This window comes from Tiliqua scincoides, chromosome 2, assembly GCF_035046505.1.
Source record: "Tiliqua scincoides isolate rTilSci1 chromosome 2, rTilSci1.hap2, whole genome shotgun sequence".
Lineage (NCBI taxonomy): Eukaryota > Metazoa > Chordata > Lepidosauria > Squamata > Scincidae > Tiliqua > Tiliqua scincoides.
Window position 1 is genome coordinate 58,713,238 of NC_089822.1, and position 16,818 is coordinate 58,730,055.

At 41.6% G+C, this 16,818-nt stretch overlaps 1 protein-coding gene across 1 annotated transcript in view; it reads left to right on the forward strand.

The window, feature by feature from the left end:
* Positions 1-1,241: 1,241 nt before the first annotated feature.
* ROR2 (receptor tyrosine kinase like orphan receptor 2) overlaps positions 1,242-16,818 on the forward strand; it is a 37,434-nt gene continuing 21,857 nt past the window's right edge. The window contains exons 1-3 of the mRNA XM_066615831.1: positions 1,242-1,314; positions 7,650-7,937; positions 10,245-10,275. Coding sequence (XP_066471928.1) covers positions 1,242-1,314; positions 7,650-7,937; positions 10,245-10,275 — 392 coding nt within the window. The remainder of the gene's footprint in view (positions 1,315-7,649; positions 7,938-10,244; positions 10,276-16,818) is intronic.

Here is a 16,818-nt window from a genome sequence, read left to right on the forward strand (position 1 = left end):
TTCAGGCAGCTGTCTATAGCTGTCTATAGAACAAACAGCACTCTTGAATGTATTAGTACTAAGTGTGAACTGCAAAGAAAATGATAGTTTAGTCTAAAATGCAAGTGAGATGTCCAAGTTCTTGTTTTCAAGTGTTACTGGTATTATAAAGCCCCAATCCTCAATGTGCAACACTGCCAACGCAGCATCTGTTGCATGTTATGAACTAGGTTGGGACCAGGCCAACTGGGAGAGGTAAGTAAAGAACATTTCATACTTGCCTTCTCTGTTGCTCCTTGGTCCCCAGTGGGCCTTCTCAGATCTATGCCAGCTATTTTGCTGGCATAAATCTGTTTGGCAGAAGGAAGCATGTCAGGCCTGGGATAGGGGCACAAAGTCCTGTAGATGTCACAAAATCCACCGAGTCCCATCCACAACCCAGCCCAATCCACCCCCACTAATACTTTACCTGTCCTGACGGCTGGTCTGTAGCCTGCTGCTACCAACCCAGGGCTTACCAGCTGCTGTGCCATCAGCAGCAAGCTTCAGATCATTCAAATGGCTGCAGCTATAGCAACCCACAAGATCTGCCAATGTTCTGCATGGATACAATTGGGCTGTAAGGATTGGGCTATACACAACAGGACAGAAAATTATTGATGTCTTCTTCACAGTATTGGTGAAGGGGATAGAGTATCCCCTTAGGAATAAGACAATATTGTTTTTAAAGATAATGTAGAAGGTATGTGTTGTGCAGAAATACAGCTTTAAGAAAATTAATATGGTGGAAATGAAAATCCTTTCAAAAACACAGGACCCAATTCTGTCCAAGTTTCCAGCTCCAGTGTAGCCACAATGCAGCCTTGTGGAAGGGGAGCACATGTTCCCATTCCTTAAGAAGGCTCCAGTGACTTCCCGTCCACCACAGGATGCAGTGCCCACCCACTGGCACAACTGAACCAGCACTGGAAAATTGGAAAGGATTGGGCCCATATTTTCCAACAGATATGTCACCCTTTACCTTTTCTGTTTGATTTGAAAGACTGTTCTAATGGTCTTGTTATGTAGGATAAGGTGATTGAAATCAATAAAAGTTAAATTCTGATTTCCCAGGAGGACAGTGGAAGTTTTAGTAGTTGATTAAATTTCAAGTTAAAATAGCAAATTTGTGGATGGGGGGGGGGGGAGGAGGAAAAAGGAGACACTGAACAACCAGACTAGATTGAATGCTAAACGTTTGTATTTTTTCCACTTAAGGTGAAATGGAGATACCAAAGTCTGATGATCCTTCAGGTCAAATGGATGGGCAGGATAGACCAGTTCCAACTCACAAAGGTGATAATAATAATTTCATTTTTATTTCATTGCTAATTTAGTAAAAACGTATTATGTAAAGGTTTTTATGGTCTGCTTTTTATTATTAACACGGACATTGATGTTTTCTGTAAAAATATGATGCATTTCTGAAACAGCAAAAGATTTAATATTGCTATACGAACATTTCCAAGAGTCTCCACTTTTTGTCTTATCTTACTAGTCAGTCATTATATGTGGCTGACACCAAACTCCCTTTTCCACTACATGGGACTGGGGGAGGGGGAGATTCTGTCTGTCTTTGTGCTGGCATTGCAAAAGATAGAAAGTGCCATGTACATTGTGATGTCACTTCTGGGTTCTCCCCAGAGGAGGGGTTCTTGCTGAGGCAGCTTTGCACCCTCTATTCCATCTCCTGTGGAGGCTCCCTTGAAGTGAGAACCTGGAAGTGGTGCGAGGCAGTCACTTCCAGATTTTTCCAGATATGGGGTACTTTGCTTGCTGCGGGGAGTGCAAAGCTGCCAGCGCCTCCTCTGTAACTAGGCTGGAGCCTGAAGAACAGTCACTGTCCCCACCCATGGCTTAGTGCCTGCTGCTGGTGCCTTTCTGTCTCTGTCCTATCCCCCCACAACTAGTTCTCCTAAATAATTTCTCTTAGCTCCTGAACTTTAGGTCAGTTTAAGGCAGACAACCTGATCAAGAAATTAGCTAGGAAAACTTGAATATCTTTTGACTGGGTTGCAGAACTGAAACAGCCTTGGTCATCCTGCATGACAATCCTATTTTGGTTACTGGACTGGGTTGGTTCTGCTGGACCTCTCAATGGCCTTTGATATAATTGACCATGGTATCCTTCTGATCCATCTGGCCCAGATGGGGTTGGGTGGTACTGTTTTACAGTGACTCCACTCCTACCTGTCAGGGTAGTTTCAGAGGGTGGCATTGGGGAATTGCGGCATTTGCCTGTGATTCTATAGGCATCCACTCTCAACCTTTTTTTTTGGCTATGACCCCTTAGGAGCTCTTCTCAGATTCCAGCCCCCCCCCCCCATCAAATAAGGAAACAACACAGTTCTGTGGCCCCCTTCAAATGTGCCGAGGTTTCCGTTGAGAATGGCTGCTATAGAATTCCATCTTGTCCCCCATAGTCTTTAATACCTCTGTGTAGCATCTGGGACAGGTTTTTCAGAAGTTTGAAATGCAGTGCATCAGTATGATGATGACAACCAGCTCTGCTTCTCATCTTCATCTGAGACCAGGGAAGATGTGGATATTCTGAAGTAGAGTCTGGCAAGTGTAAAAGATAGGATAGAGACTCAATCCAGGCAAGACAGAGGTGCTGTTAGTGAATAGGAAAGTGGAGTCTGAATTGGGCTTACAACCTGTTCTGGATGGGATAGTATTCTTCTTGAATGATCTGGTCTGAGGTCTGGGAGTATTCCGGGACCCAGCTTTGCCACTGGAAAGACAACTTGCAGCTAAGGCGAGAAGCGCTTTTGTGCTGCTTTGGCTGGTGTAGTAGCTGCAGCCCTTCCTGAAGAAGTCTTATCTGGCTATACTAATCCTGCTCCACATTCCATCACCAAAAGGGAAGTTCATTTGGTGTGGACACAAAACAGGGGTTTCTCGATGGTGCCAGCCGTAGAATTTCCTCCTCCAAGAGGCCCAATTGAGTATAGCACAATGTGTGAATGTGACATTTCAGACACTACTTTAGGAACCCACGTTCTGGTTGCACTAACATCTCAAAGCAAAACTCGCTTTTTAAAAATGTTTTGGGGACCTCAGGCCCTTTTCTTTACACAGCTGTTTTAGAGCATGCATTGCACTTTGGAATGTTGTCCTGTGGAACATTCTAATAATTATGCTTGGCTGCATGCCGGCCTGTGTGCTTTCTGGCACTGATCCTGTCTGAATTCAACCTCCCAAGTACCTGAGCATTTTAGATAGTGCTGTACAGGGTAACTAAAGTGTGACACATGGATTTTGATGATGGCTTAGCTGAACACGACATGTTAATTCTGATGTATGTTTGAAAGGTAGTGTATTGTATTGGCAGATTCTGTTTGCTTCTGCTGCATACTATGCAGTTCTGTGATGAACTGGGGAGCTATGCAGTTCATCTGTTGAATTTGGGGCAGCAAGTTTAGATACATGTTGGGGCATCTGTTGCATTTTATGATGGGCTGTATATCCTGCTTTCTCTTAGGTCGTTCATTAAATATGCAAGCATCCTGTAAATACAAACATGCTATATTGCATTTTTATTAGTAGACTGGGAAAAAGTGAGATCTAAAGCCAAAGACAATCAGTTGTGAAAGCCAGTTTTATGTGGCTTCAGCTGCCTTAGAAAAATAATTACCTATACCCAGCCTATCTCACAGGGTATTTCAAAAGAAACAGTGGAATGAGAATTGTAATGAGAGAACCATGATACAATCACATGCAATCAGAAATTACCTGTAATAAAAAATGCAAATGAGAAATGGAAATTTGGAAATGACTCCATTTCAAGCCTGCCCATTGGAGTCCACCAGACTGATTGAAGGCTGCCTGCTAGGGACTTTAAGGCTCATACCCCCCCCTCCCATTTCTTGCAGTTTCTGGTAGGCAGCATAATAGAGAGGTTTCATGAATCACTAGTGGGCCCACCATGTATAGTTGGTGAGTTGAATTTGGCTCAAGTTCTGCAGGCCTGCTCCAAGTTCATTGTTGTCTGAGAGCAAGGAAAAAAAGGAGAAAAGGGTGGTGCTTTTAACCAGCCTCTACTTGTTTTGTTTGAAGCCTGAAAATGTTGTGTGTATAAAGCTGTACTTCCCGAAGGCTTTCCTTGTATGATCACAAACCCTAATTACAACCCAATTGTGCGCAAAGGTTTGTTGGGACTTCATACCAAATGCCTTGGGGTTACACTTCTCCTCCATACAATTTGGTAATGTTGGCAAAGGACCTCCAAACCAATGACCTTTCAAACATCATCGTGACTTGTGAAACAGCATGCTATCTTCAGTAACTAATATGAGAAGTAACTCTCAGAACAACATAATAAAAATAGATGAACTGTACAGTGCCATTAAAAAAAAAAACTGCTTAGAATATCTTGGCCCCATGAGAAGCTTTGTATGACCTGAAATTTTGCACTTCGTATGATTTAAGTTGTATCAGCTGAGGTTCCCCCCTTCCTTTTCTTCTTTTTGAGTCTGTAGCAGGACCACTAAGCATTTTGGATAGATATGTAATGTAACTTTTTGCATCCATTGTGAAGAATACTGCTAGGTGCAGTATTCAGGTTGCATTGATAAGGAAAAACAACAACATAAGAACAGCCCCACTGGATCAGGCCATAGGCCCATCTATTCCAGTTTCCTGTATCTCACAGCGGCCCACTAAATGCCCCAGGGAACACACCAGATAACAAGAGACCTGCATCCTGGTGTCCTCCCTAGCATCTGACATAGCCCATTTCTGAACAATCAGGCATGTCTGGAAGAAGAAGCACAATTTTATTTTGGGAATCAAAGATTTTATTACATAAAAGATCAGATATGCTCTCCACTACTACAAAAGATGCATATTATCCTAGGAATCTGTTTGGTCAGAGACTTTGTAAGTGAATCCAAATGTTTGAGCTGAGTTTAATAGCTTGGATCTAAAGAACTGTATGAGTAATTTTGCATGCCCAGGGGAGTTTGGGGCTTCTGTGTCCCAAACGACACAGAACAGTGTCACAAACAACACAGGGCAAGGAAAAACAGCCCACCGTGACACCAAGACAAACCTTTTGAAAATGAAGGAAGTTACAAAGGCAGTTTGTGATATGGGATTGGAAGTAGATGCATCATGATGTTTTTAAAAAATGTTTTGTTTTGTTTTTTTTAAAAAGTCCAAGATTTCACTAGGCACATTCCCAAGCCCTTGGACTCTCCTGAAGTACCTTGCTTGAATCCCAGCCAATGAAAGCAACTATAACATTTCATGGTCAAAATGAGATCTGATGTAATACAATTCTAGTGTAGTTAACATGACTGCATTGGTTGCTACCAGCTTCAGTCTGGCCAAAGTTGAGATTTTCCCCAGACAGTTTTATAACACTGTTCAATAATGATCATATTGCTGATTGAAGGTTACACATTTTGCTTTATTAAAGTACATTATTTATTAAAGCAGACATATGTTATTTTCCTACATCTTAGAGAATCGTTTTTTTATGAATGCAATTTTCTACTAGCCTTTGTCAGTCCTCTGGAAAACATTCATACAAAATGTACCCAGAATATTTTACAGAATGTAAAGTAGCTCTGCGGCAGTGCAGCTAGCCAGGATGGTATCTGGTTGGATAGGATGAGCATCAGACGGGTCCACACCCATCTGAGAGCCCATCTGGCTGGTCTGACCTCTGATCATTCAGTACTGTGGCAGTGATAGCACCCAGTTCACTTTTGGGAGGGGGGTGCTGTGGAGACACTTAATGTGTGACTTTTCCCAGGGTCCTCAGCCATCTCACTCTAGCACCGCAGCCAACTGTTTGCTGCATGGTTTTGTTTTCTTGGAATCCCCTTCCAAATCACTGAAGAATTTTAACAGTTGCATTCCATATTTTACTGCTTTGCAGCACAATCCTGTTCTGCCTCTGCACTGGTGGAGTGAGTGCTCTGCCAGCGTAAACTACCACAAATATGTTGTAAAGTACGTTGTGATAGCACAGAACTTACTAGTGCTGCCAGCACCAGTGTAGGCTCTCACACGTGCCACAGCATAAGAACATAAGAACATGGAGCAGGTAAGCTGCATGTTTGGCAGCAGAATGGCAGGGGCAGGGTGGTGGGTGGATCGAGCCCGGGGAGGGGTAGGTTATGGGTGGATCAGGCCCAGGAGGGGGCTGCAGGATTGGCATTGCTGGCACACACCCTATTGTACCCCCCTTCCCTGGCCAGATTCATCAACATAGATTCTCTTGGACTTGTTTCAGCGATTTAGCAGGTGCAGGTCCAAGCAGACCCATTGTCGCGGCTGTGGCTTTCCCTGGGGCAAGGGAACAAATGTCCCATTAACTTGAGGAGACCTCCAGACTGCAAAATTCCCCTGCAGGAAGCAGTACAAGCTGCACTGGTCCTGCTGCATCGACGCGGGGGGGGGGGATTTCAATAGGATTGGGCTGTTAATGTCTGTAGCATACAGTATACTTCTGTTCCCAGCAAATTCCATTTTTGGTTATATGGCTGGGCTCAGAACAAAGTGGCATGCTTTACATGAAAATTTATATGATGATCTCTCTTGCTTTATATTCTGTGCCTCTGAAAAGAATATGGAATGTAGATCTATTGCTTGCATGCCTTGTTGAACACTATATAATACTTTTTATAACTCGATATAGATTTATTGGTATGTCGTTGGAGAGACAGACATAATAGAAAATTTAAAAAGCTCCATAAATTGGTTTCAGCTTAATAGCGTCATTGGAATGTCATTGGATTTCAACAATTATTTCAGCATTGGTGGTCAAATGCAAACACAAAACATGTTTCTAAAAATTCTTGGTGTATCATACATGAATTTTCTCCATAAAAAACTATGTTTATAGAGTTTGGTATCTTACTCTGTTTTAAAAACAGCCAATATAAGCAGAGACTCTGGTGATGCATAGTGTTACTCTCATCTTATGGTTAGACTTGGCAAAGGCTGCAATCATATGTACCGTCGCCAGAAAGTAAGTTCCATTGAACTCACTGAGACTTTATGCACAGGCACACCCAAAGAAATCTTGGAGAAGTTATGCACTTTGGACGTTCAGAATTTTATGGGCAGCTCACAAAGCCAGGCATCTGAAAGACAGTTTTGCTTTGAACAGTGTATGACCATGTCTTAATTGCATTTTTGAAATGTTGAGAATGATTAGGTATTCAGCATCTTTACCATTGCAAGACTTGACTATATGATCCCTTAAAATATACACATCTCTGATTGTAAGGATTGCCTTTATTTCCCCTTTATCAAATTTACTGATGCTTTCATAAGGGGCAGATTACATTACAAGATCATTACTGAGGAACATGTTTTGAGTATGATCATTTTGTATGGCACCAACCAGCTTTCCTACTATCAAAATGTCAGAAAATATGACAGCAATGCCATTTTCTTGTAGCATTCTGGACACGTCGAGTGAAGTTAAAATATGTCTCAAGAGAATGCTGTAATTAATTTCTAGAATTCTGCATAAAAATTGTTACCAGATCTGGACTTGTAGAACTCTGTATCTGTAAACAAAACATGATTTTGAAAAGTGAAACAATTTCTTGAAGCATTTGTGTGTGTCTCCCAGCTTAGCTTTGATTTCTTCTGATCTTTCACTTTTTTAGGATACTTTTTGACTTTTCTGGAACCAGTAAACAATATCACCATTGTCCAGGGCCAGACAGCAATCCTCCACTGCAAAGTTGCAGGGAATCCATCCCCCAATGTCAGATGGTTAAAAAACGACGCACCAGTGGTTCAAGAACCAAGAAGGATCATTATAAGAAAAACAGATTATGGCTCAAGATTAAGAATCCAAGATCTAGACACCACTGACACTGGTTATTACCAGTGTGTGGCTACAAATGGAATGAAGACAATAACAGCAACAGGAGTTCTGTTTGTAAGGCTGGGTGAGTCACTCTGTTTTAAAATGGGACATTTATAACTGGTGTTGTTGCTTTATAGACTAGCTTCTGGTTTTCACAATAGCAAAATGAGAAATTAGTTCACTGATTTATTTTTTTACCTTTCAGAAAATAAATTGTAACATGAAAGAAAATCAATAAAGTCATTGCCTGAGGCATCCTCCTCAGCACACAATGACAGGGTTGAACCTGAGACCATTTACTAGTAATAAAAGAAAGTAGATACAGATGGAATGGTCTGTAACTCTGAAGTTCAGAAAATAGCACAAATGTGAAATAAAGTTTAGTCCAAGGTACAGAGAGGCAAACTTTTCATTATTTTGGATTTCACAGTACTGCTTGAACGCCATATGTTCTTGCAGCCCAGAAGAGATTAAGTAGCAGTACTCCATCTGGTATTCATAGCTGTGGCCCTGCAGTGTTTGCAAGATCACACATGATGTTGTTGCCTGTGGGAACCAGACTACACACTTGAAATCAAGGCACCAAAAATGCCTGTAGCGTTACTCAAAGGACAAAGGAGCACATCACTGTAGTAGGATCACAAAAACATGTTTGATACTCTTTCATTGAGGCCTCCCAATTCCATTACTTACTTTCTTTAAAAGTGTTTAGACAATTTGGTGGAAGAAATAAATATTCAGAGTAATAACTAAATTATCACCGACGAGGAAGCATGCAAGAAGTCATCTTCAATTAATTATTTTCCATCCCTGAAGCTCTCTTAAATCCGTATATCAAAATATTTCAAGGGTGGCTTAAATTTTGCAAATGTAGAAGTAATGGTGACAGACCATGCATGCATAGAATCAGCCTGGCATTACTGCTGACAGTAGTTTGGTGTCTGCTGTGGTAATCCAGGGATTCTCTTGCTTGTAACACATTCACAAATTGACTTCTGCTTTAATCCAGAGGTCTGTGCATATGGATCTCCTCCATGTGAAAGGGTCCATTTCAATGGAGGGTTGAGATATGCTTAATAATAAAATAATAACTAGGTATTTATACACTGCCTTTCTGGTAATTGGATTACTCCTCTGACTTTATTCAAGGCGGCTCACATAGGCAGGCATTTCTAAATCCCTCAAGGGGATTTTTACAGTCATAGAGCAGCTCTCTTTCAAGAACTAACAACATTTCAGAATGGATCTTCCTGGTTTGGTCTCACTTCTGGCCTCCAGTTCTCCCACGCAGGCTGACAAGCAGCTCCATCTCTCACACGGAGGGCAACCAAGATGTTTCTTGCTCACACCAAGAGCAGGTGGAATCACTTAGCTGGGCTTGTCAGCTGCTTCAAGGTCTTGTCATTCTTAGCTGTTCAGGGAGCTGCCGGTGTCCTCGAACTGGCGACCTTCTGATGTTATCTTCGGGTTAACGGAGGCTCTACCCTCTAGACCAGACCTCCTGCCCTGCAAATTCATTGCAAGTGAATGCTTATCCATATTGACAGCTCAATCCTAACCAACCTTTGAGCAGTGTTGCAGCTATACCAATGGGTTGTGCGCTGCATCCTGCACCGGGGGCAGGGGGGCATTCACAGAGACCTCCTCAAGCTAAGGGAACATTTGTTCCCCTTCCTCATGGCTGCATTGCGGTTGCATCAGCATTAGAAAGTTGGTTAGGACTGGGCTGTGAGTCCCATCACTGGAAAGAAATCCTTGATATAAATATTCAGTGCATACAGAGACTGAAGCACTACAAGTGGTGTCTTGATCAGAGTAATAAACTCACGCTGGACATAGTGGGCAAATGTCTGGTTCTGAAGTCTTTGACATAATGACACAAAAACACAAAAACCAGAAGGGTGTTGTGCATTTTCTGAATATTTGATTTTGTTATCACAACCATGCCCATTGTTTGTTTAGATATGTCTTAAATCACTGACTTCAGTATCTTACCTGTATTTGTGACACACAACAGCACCCATTATCTTTTTTTTAAAAAATAAATAAATAAGTAAATAAACCTCTTCTGGTTTCATTTTCATAGACTGACCAGGAGATTGGTTATGAGGTAAAATAATACTATGCGTTGAAGGATGAGATGTGCTTTCTCATGTGTGGCCACACACAAAAAATTCCATTCAAATTGTTGCCTTAGCAGACAGAAGATTTGATATGTGCTTTGAAAAGTAATCCTGTGTGAAGATGGTGCAAAACTTTTTTTGTCTCAGATTGAGGAAAAGCTGATTGTTAAAAATTGTACCCTTGTTCACTTCTTGTACCCTTGTTTTTAATCACTTTTTTCAGGGGCCAAAGCTTGTTTGTTAATTTTTTGCTTATATATTTATAGGTCCAACACACAGCCCGAATCACAATTTTCAGTAAGTACTATTTTTGAGTCAAGGGGATTCAGTGCAGAACTTTGGGGAACTGCTTAACTAAGCACTTCCCAGCACCAGCGTTTTAGAAATGTTTGAAGACATCTTCTCCACAGAAAAGTTGTGTGGTGTTCTATTTTGGTTGGAGTTTGTCAGAATGCTTTTGCTTTGTTTTCTATTTGCATGTTTAATCTATTAGGGGGGACGGGACACAAAGTGGTGTTTTTGCCTTCCCTTCTGAGCACCAGCTGTTAGTGAACAACCTTATATCACTGTGGTTTTAACTTTTACCCAGTTTATACTACTTCATCTCAGAGAGCCAAGTTAAATTATGATCTAGAAGTAGTTTTGAGTAATTATTGTAATGTAAGTCAGAGGTTTGCATTTCATGATAGTATTCTTTGGGCTACAATCCAGCATCTTTCTGGCCATAATTTTTATCTGAACTTTTATACTGGCTGGGAATGTTTCTGTTTCACTTTCAAGATGTTTTTGAATAGATTTTAAAGACTCCCTTACATAATTTGTTTGTATAAAGTCTTACAGTGTGATATCGTATAAGGAGGATCAGGAGATAAAACATTTGGAAACTACATGCGTAATATTGTCGGGTGTGAGTATGATCTCATTTACTGAAATGGCCTAAAGGACAACCAGAATATTTGAATACCCAGTGGTTCAGATATGAGTTCTTTTTATTAAAAGATTATGTTTGTTTAGAAGAATGTGGAGACAGAAACTCATAACAGTTTTAAATAACTGAAATATAATTGACTAGAGTTGGTTTTTGCAGAGGCAGTAAAATGTCACTAGCGAGTGCTATTTAGTCCACTGAACTTTTTCCATGGCTGAACTGCATAGTGCAAACCCCCTCTAATACAAATATGAGTTGCAAGACAAGGGTTGAATACTGGACAATTTTATCTCTAGACCAAAAATGATTAAGTTATTGTTTCAAGATAGTTTAATTACCTGGTACAAGAAGAAAAAAACTTGAGTATACCTCTATGTGCAGCATATTGGTGGAGAATGACCTGTGAATTGGGGTGTTCTTGGTTTGGATCTCACCTCTGCCATGAACTTACTACATTAATACCTCCCATAATGCTGCTTCCTATAGTGCTGATTTGTTACAGCATTCTTTGTCCTGGCATGATTGTTAGCTTTTCTAACCAGTGAGAGTAGTGTATTCTAGGCCAGTCATCCCCTGTATCCTGCCTATTAGATTAACAATATATTTTCTATAGCACTGTTTTTCACACAACATTCAACTTTCTAGAAAAGATTCTCCATGTTATGAGAGGTATTACTGTGTGTGGTCTTCAGCAAACCACTTCCTTTCAGCTTCAGGTCCCCATTTGCAATATGGAGAGAATATTTACCTAATGGGTAATTCTAAGGATTCAGTTAGATTAGGGGATGCCTGTTGTGCTTTGCAGATTCAAAAAATGTGAAGTGTTCAAGTGTCTGTTTTGCTGCTAACACCTGTGGCTTCATTAGAAGTGTATGATCAGCAAATTAGAAATGAATGTGATCTGCACACATAATGACTCACTGGTGTGTGTGGCATTTCTTTGTATTTTATTTTACTTTCCAGTGTTCAGCTGTATAGGGAAAACACTGCTTATGAAGTAGGACAGATTTGGAAGTAATTCAGAACTTGGAAGTCAAACTGAAATTAAAGGAGGCTCAGAAATCAAAGTACCTTATTTGTTAGTGACAAGTAAATGCTTGAAGACATTATGTCCCCATATGAAGACATCTAGGTAGACTTTGGTACCTTTGCCATAACTTTTGGAAATGTAGTTGGTGAAGACTTGCAACTGGATCTTCTGGGTTAGAGTTCCCTGTGTGTGGAATTCCATTCAAGTTGAGTTTAGGACTATCCTGCTAATATCTTTATGGGGTTCAGGTGTGCCCTGGTATCTGTGGGGGTTCTGTTCTGGATTGCCCCGCAGTTAAATGAAACTGCGGATAACTGGGGATGCCCTTCTGCACTCCAGAGGGTCTTCTGAGACCTCCAGAGGGCATGCGCCTCAGAATGGCCAAAAAGGCAGAAAAAACACTACTTCTGGTTTCCAGAAGCATTAAAAACATCACTTCCAATTTCCAGAGGGAAACCAGAAGTAGATTTTTTTTTTTTTTTGCCTTTTTGGCCATTCTGAGGCCTGCAGCAGCTGGGGGCTATCGCACACCACCTCTGCAGGCCTCAGAAGACCCTCTGAGGTGAGGGGTGCCCAGCTCTCCTCACCTCTGGGGGGGGGAGCATGGAGCCCTTGTGGATCAAATCCGTGGTCAATTGAAGCAGCAGATCTGGGATCCGTAGATATGGCGCCCTCCCACCATATTTACATTTGTTGTTTCACCAAGGCTTCACTTGATTTAGTTTGTTTTCCACTGTGTGTCTGTTTGAGTTGGCTCTTGATTGGTTGGTTGGCTGCCCTGTTTAGCCATTTTTGTTGACTTGGATCACTATAGTTCTATTGGATTTTTGAAAGTTTTATTGATTTGATTTTATCATGTTTTATTGGTTTTGTTTGGTTGTATTGATTTATGGTTATATTAGCAAGCCACCTTGAGCCCACCTGTTGGATTTTCTTGACCCGTTTTTTGAAGATAATTAAATAAAAATGAATACAGTGCAAAAGCTCAGAGCTTTTTTGGCATCTAGTCTTTACAGCACAGTCCTGTACATGTTTACTTACTCTCAGGTAAGTCTGCATAGAACTGCAACCTTGGTATGCTTCACTGAAAACAAGCTTGACTACTACGGTGCTACTGAGACAAAACAGTTTCTTTTTACTCATGAATCAAATAGTTTTGTCTAGTGTTTTTCAGCTATTGGTACTTGAGTTCATGTCTGGTGGTACTTGTGGAACCACTGGACACCTGCTGCCTGGCAGTGAGACCAGGAACAAAACACAACAAACAAGCTGAAGAGGCTCAGCTTGTCAGCCAGAGCTCCAAAGCATGCTTTTCCATACTTAAAAAAGCCCTCCCATCCACCCTGAGCCTCTTACTGGTGTTTGTCACAGTGCATCTGGCCTCCCAACCCAGAAGTAACTGGCAATGATGGAATCACCAGTTACTTCCAATGGCACTTCAAATAGGTGAACCATGTGAAGTGGAGGATAATCGTTGAGAAGCACTGGTTTAGTCTGTTGATATCACAGTACATCATGAGAATAATCTTTTTCTGCTAATAAGCTGTTAGGTTTAGAATCTTAGAAATACATACACAGAGCCAGGATGGTGTAGTAATTCTGGTGCTGGATTTAAACCTAGAAGATCCAGGTTCAAATCCCTACTCGGCCACAAAGCTTCCTGGGTGACCTTGTGCCAGTCATTATCTCTCAGCCTCACCTACCTATTGGAGAAAGGATGGTATAAAATTATGAGAAATAAATAAAATAATCCAAATATAAATAGGTTGCTACAGAGCTGTTCTTATGAGGAGCTGAATTTTTCCCATGCTGATTTTGTAACTCATGGCCAAGCAATTTGCCATTATTTTAACTCTATCCCATCAGATGGTAAAAGTCCTTCCTGTTCTTTTCAATTAAGGACTAATTAGATTGTTTTATTTCTTTTTGTTTTGTCTCATTTACTCCCCTTGTAAACCATTGTCTGTTTATTCATGTGTATGTCACTCAAGATCTTTTTCTCTATGCTATGTTTGTTCTTGTGTCATACAGTTATATCTATAGAAGGGAGAGAGGCACTCCTAATTCCTTCCACCAAGGTATCCATTACAGTTACCAAGAGAAATGACCTTAAAGATGATCCTCGGCATATCCTACTCTGCAGCCATGTCTGCTTTTTATTGCTTTTCTGCCATCCTCATGCATGTCCACAATAGTTTGATTATATACCTCTGGCAAACTGTGACCAAAGGCACCATTTTTTCAGTAACGTAGAACTTTGCCATAATTATTATGTGTCTTGCTTCTTGAAACAATGTGGTTGTTTTCTTATGGTTAAAGAGATATTAAAATTATCTACACCAGTGATTCTCAAAATGGTCAGTCATGACCCACCATTGGAACCTAAAAGGGTCACTTTCCCCTTAAGGGGAGTGACTCATAAATTGGTGCCCTGGCGGCGCCACAGTGATTGTGCTGCTGCAGGCACCCAGGCACATTTACACATACCTGGGGGGGGGGGAGTGTGTAGCGTCCTGGAGTGTCCTGTTGCTCGCAGCCCCCTCCAAGAGCCTCCCCTCCACTCTGCAGTCAGAGCACATTTCCAGTTTCAGAAATTCCGTGCTCCAGAGCTCCGACCACAGACCAGAAGTGGGCTCTGACTGCAGATCAGCCCACTGCACCAGAGGGGAGGCTCACGGAAGGGGCCATGAGCCTCCAGCCCCTCTGGGAGGCTACACATTTCCCGCAGGTATGTGTAAATGCACCTGGGCACCCACAGCGCCGCAATCACTGTGACGCTATCGGGACACCCCCCCACCCATCCAGTCCCCACTCCTATCAGGACTTTCCAATGCTTTTCAGACTCCTGGAGAGTTTGGATTTAGAGCGTTTAGTTTAGAGAGAATCTAGATTATATGCCTTTAAATGAAAGTATTAATGTATTGATGTAATCTAATATGGACACAAGATTTGAAACTTGCTAGGATCATATTGCCATTGACCTTAAGAGCAGTTTGTTCCCAAAAGCTAATCTCTTTTATTAGCCATTTCACTGCATTTTCTATTGTTTTGAAAGAACACTGCAGCATTTATTTGTATCTGTCTGTAAAAGTCTGCATCACTCTGCAGATGGGATGTTGCACCACACAGATGGAGAAGTTTGCAACAAATTAAACACCAAACTAGTTGAGAAGGACAATAGGCTATTGCTATATCTGTTCAAAGAAAAGAAACAATTCCAACATGTTTCAGACAACAGTGGCTTTGCTTCAGAACTGTATGATGTCAGACTGGTTAATGTCAAGCAGTTCATGTGTCTTGATGGTCGCTGATATCTTATCCTAAGTCCAGGGTTGTGCCTGCTTAAAACTGGCAGTACATGGCCAGTGATCATTTCTATGCACCACCCGAGTTTCACAGAAATTTAACTCAGGCTACATCACATCTTGTTTCAATCCCAACCAATTATTTCAGAATTAATCCACAGTTAGAGATCAGAGTTAGGGTATTTTTTTTTTAACTAATGCAAAGAGTATTACATTATGGCATTCCTATGTACAGATTGTGAATGGAACAGGCACAGGAAGGGCTGATCACACCCTGGAATAATTTAGTGTTCTTGGATACCCAATTCATCCCGTAGGTCAGCAGTTCCCAACCTTTTTAGTGTTGTGACCCACCTCATCCTCTGTGGCGGGGTCATGACACAATGCTCCTTGTAGCACCACAATGTCTTATTGGAGCCCCTGGGGGCCACTTGTGGGTTGCGCCAGGCCCATGAACCCGCAAAGGCCAGCAGCTCACTGCAAAGGCCAGAATCTCCTGTAAAGTGACTAGAAGAGACTTCCATTTTTGGAATTAAACCGGAAGTTGCATCTGCAAACCAGAAATCACTTCTAGTAGCTTCCATGGGACATTCTGGAGCCTGCAGAAGCCAATGGACTGGGCTGTGGGCCCACTACAATCTGGAAGTGGCCTCCAGGGGCTCTCAATAAGGCATTGCAGTGCTATAGGGAGCCATTGTGTCATGACCCCGTGCACATGGGGTCACAACCCACCAGTGGTTAGTTTCCCACTACGCATAATTAAATGCTGCAGTAGGCTGTTAATGATTCACCACATGAATAAAGGTTTCTGTACATTGTTGAAGGCCACTAGTACTCATATACTCAAAGATCTACAAAAGCATGTTCTCTTCTCCTATAAGGAAGAGACTCCCCCACCATTTTTCCTTGTTCCTGCCAAACTTAGGATCAAGGAAGTTGTGCTTGCCTGAAGTTGCAGCCTCCATAGAGCTTGTGCAGTTGCAGGCAAGAGCAGTAGTTTGCAGAGAGATTTAAATGATACAGAGTTGGACAGTGATTTCTTTGCTCCCTGAGTCTACCAAGAAATAGCAAGGCTGGTGCAAACACTGGAAAATGGGTAGCAGTTGTAACAGGCTTCTCCTTGCATGAATTATAGAGCAAAAGGGTAGAAAGAGATACTCCACTGATGTTCACCTGTAGGGCTTGTTCAGGTAGTAGCTTCTGACAAGACTGGTGGAGGTAACAACAACAACAGTATTTATATACCGCTTTTCAACAAAAAGTTCACAAAGCGGTTTACAGAGAAAAATCAAATATCTAATGGCTCACTGTCCCAGAAGGGCTCACAATCTAAAAAGCTGCAACACCAGCAGACAGCCACTAGTACAGACAGTGCTGGGGTGAGGTGGGCCAGTTACTCTCCCCCTGCTAAATAAAAGAGGAGCACCCACTTGAAAAAATGCCTCTTACCCAGTTAGCAGGGGTTACTAAGAACACAAGCTACTTTATCTGTCTACAGTGATAAGGAAAATACATAAAAGAAGGAAGGTATTCCTGCAGAAAAATATCAGTTTTTATTTTCCACATATCATGTACAT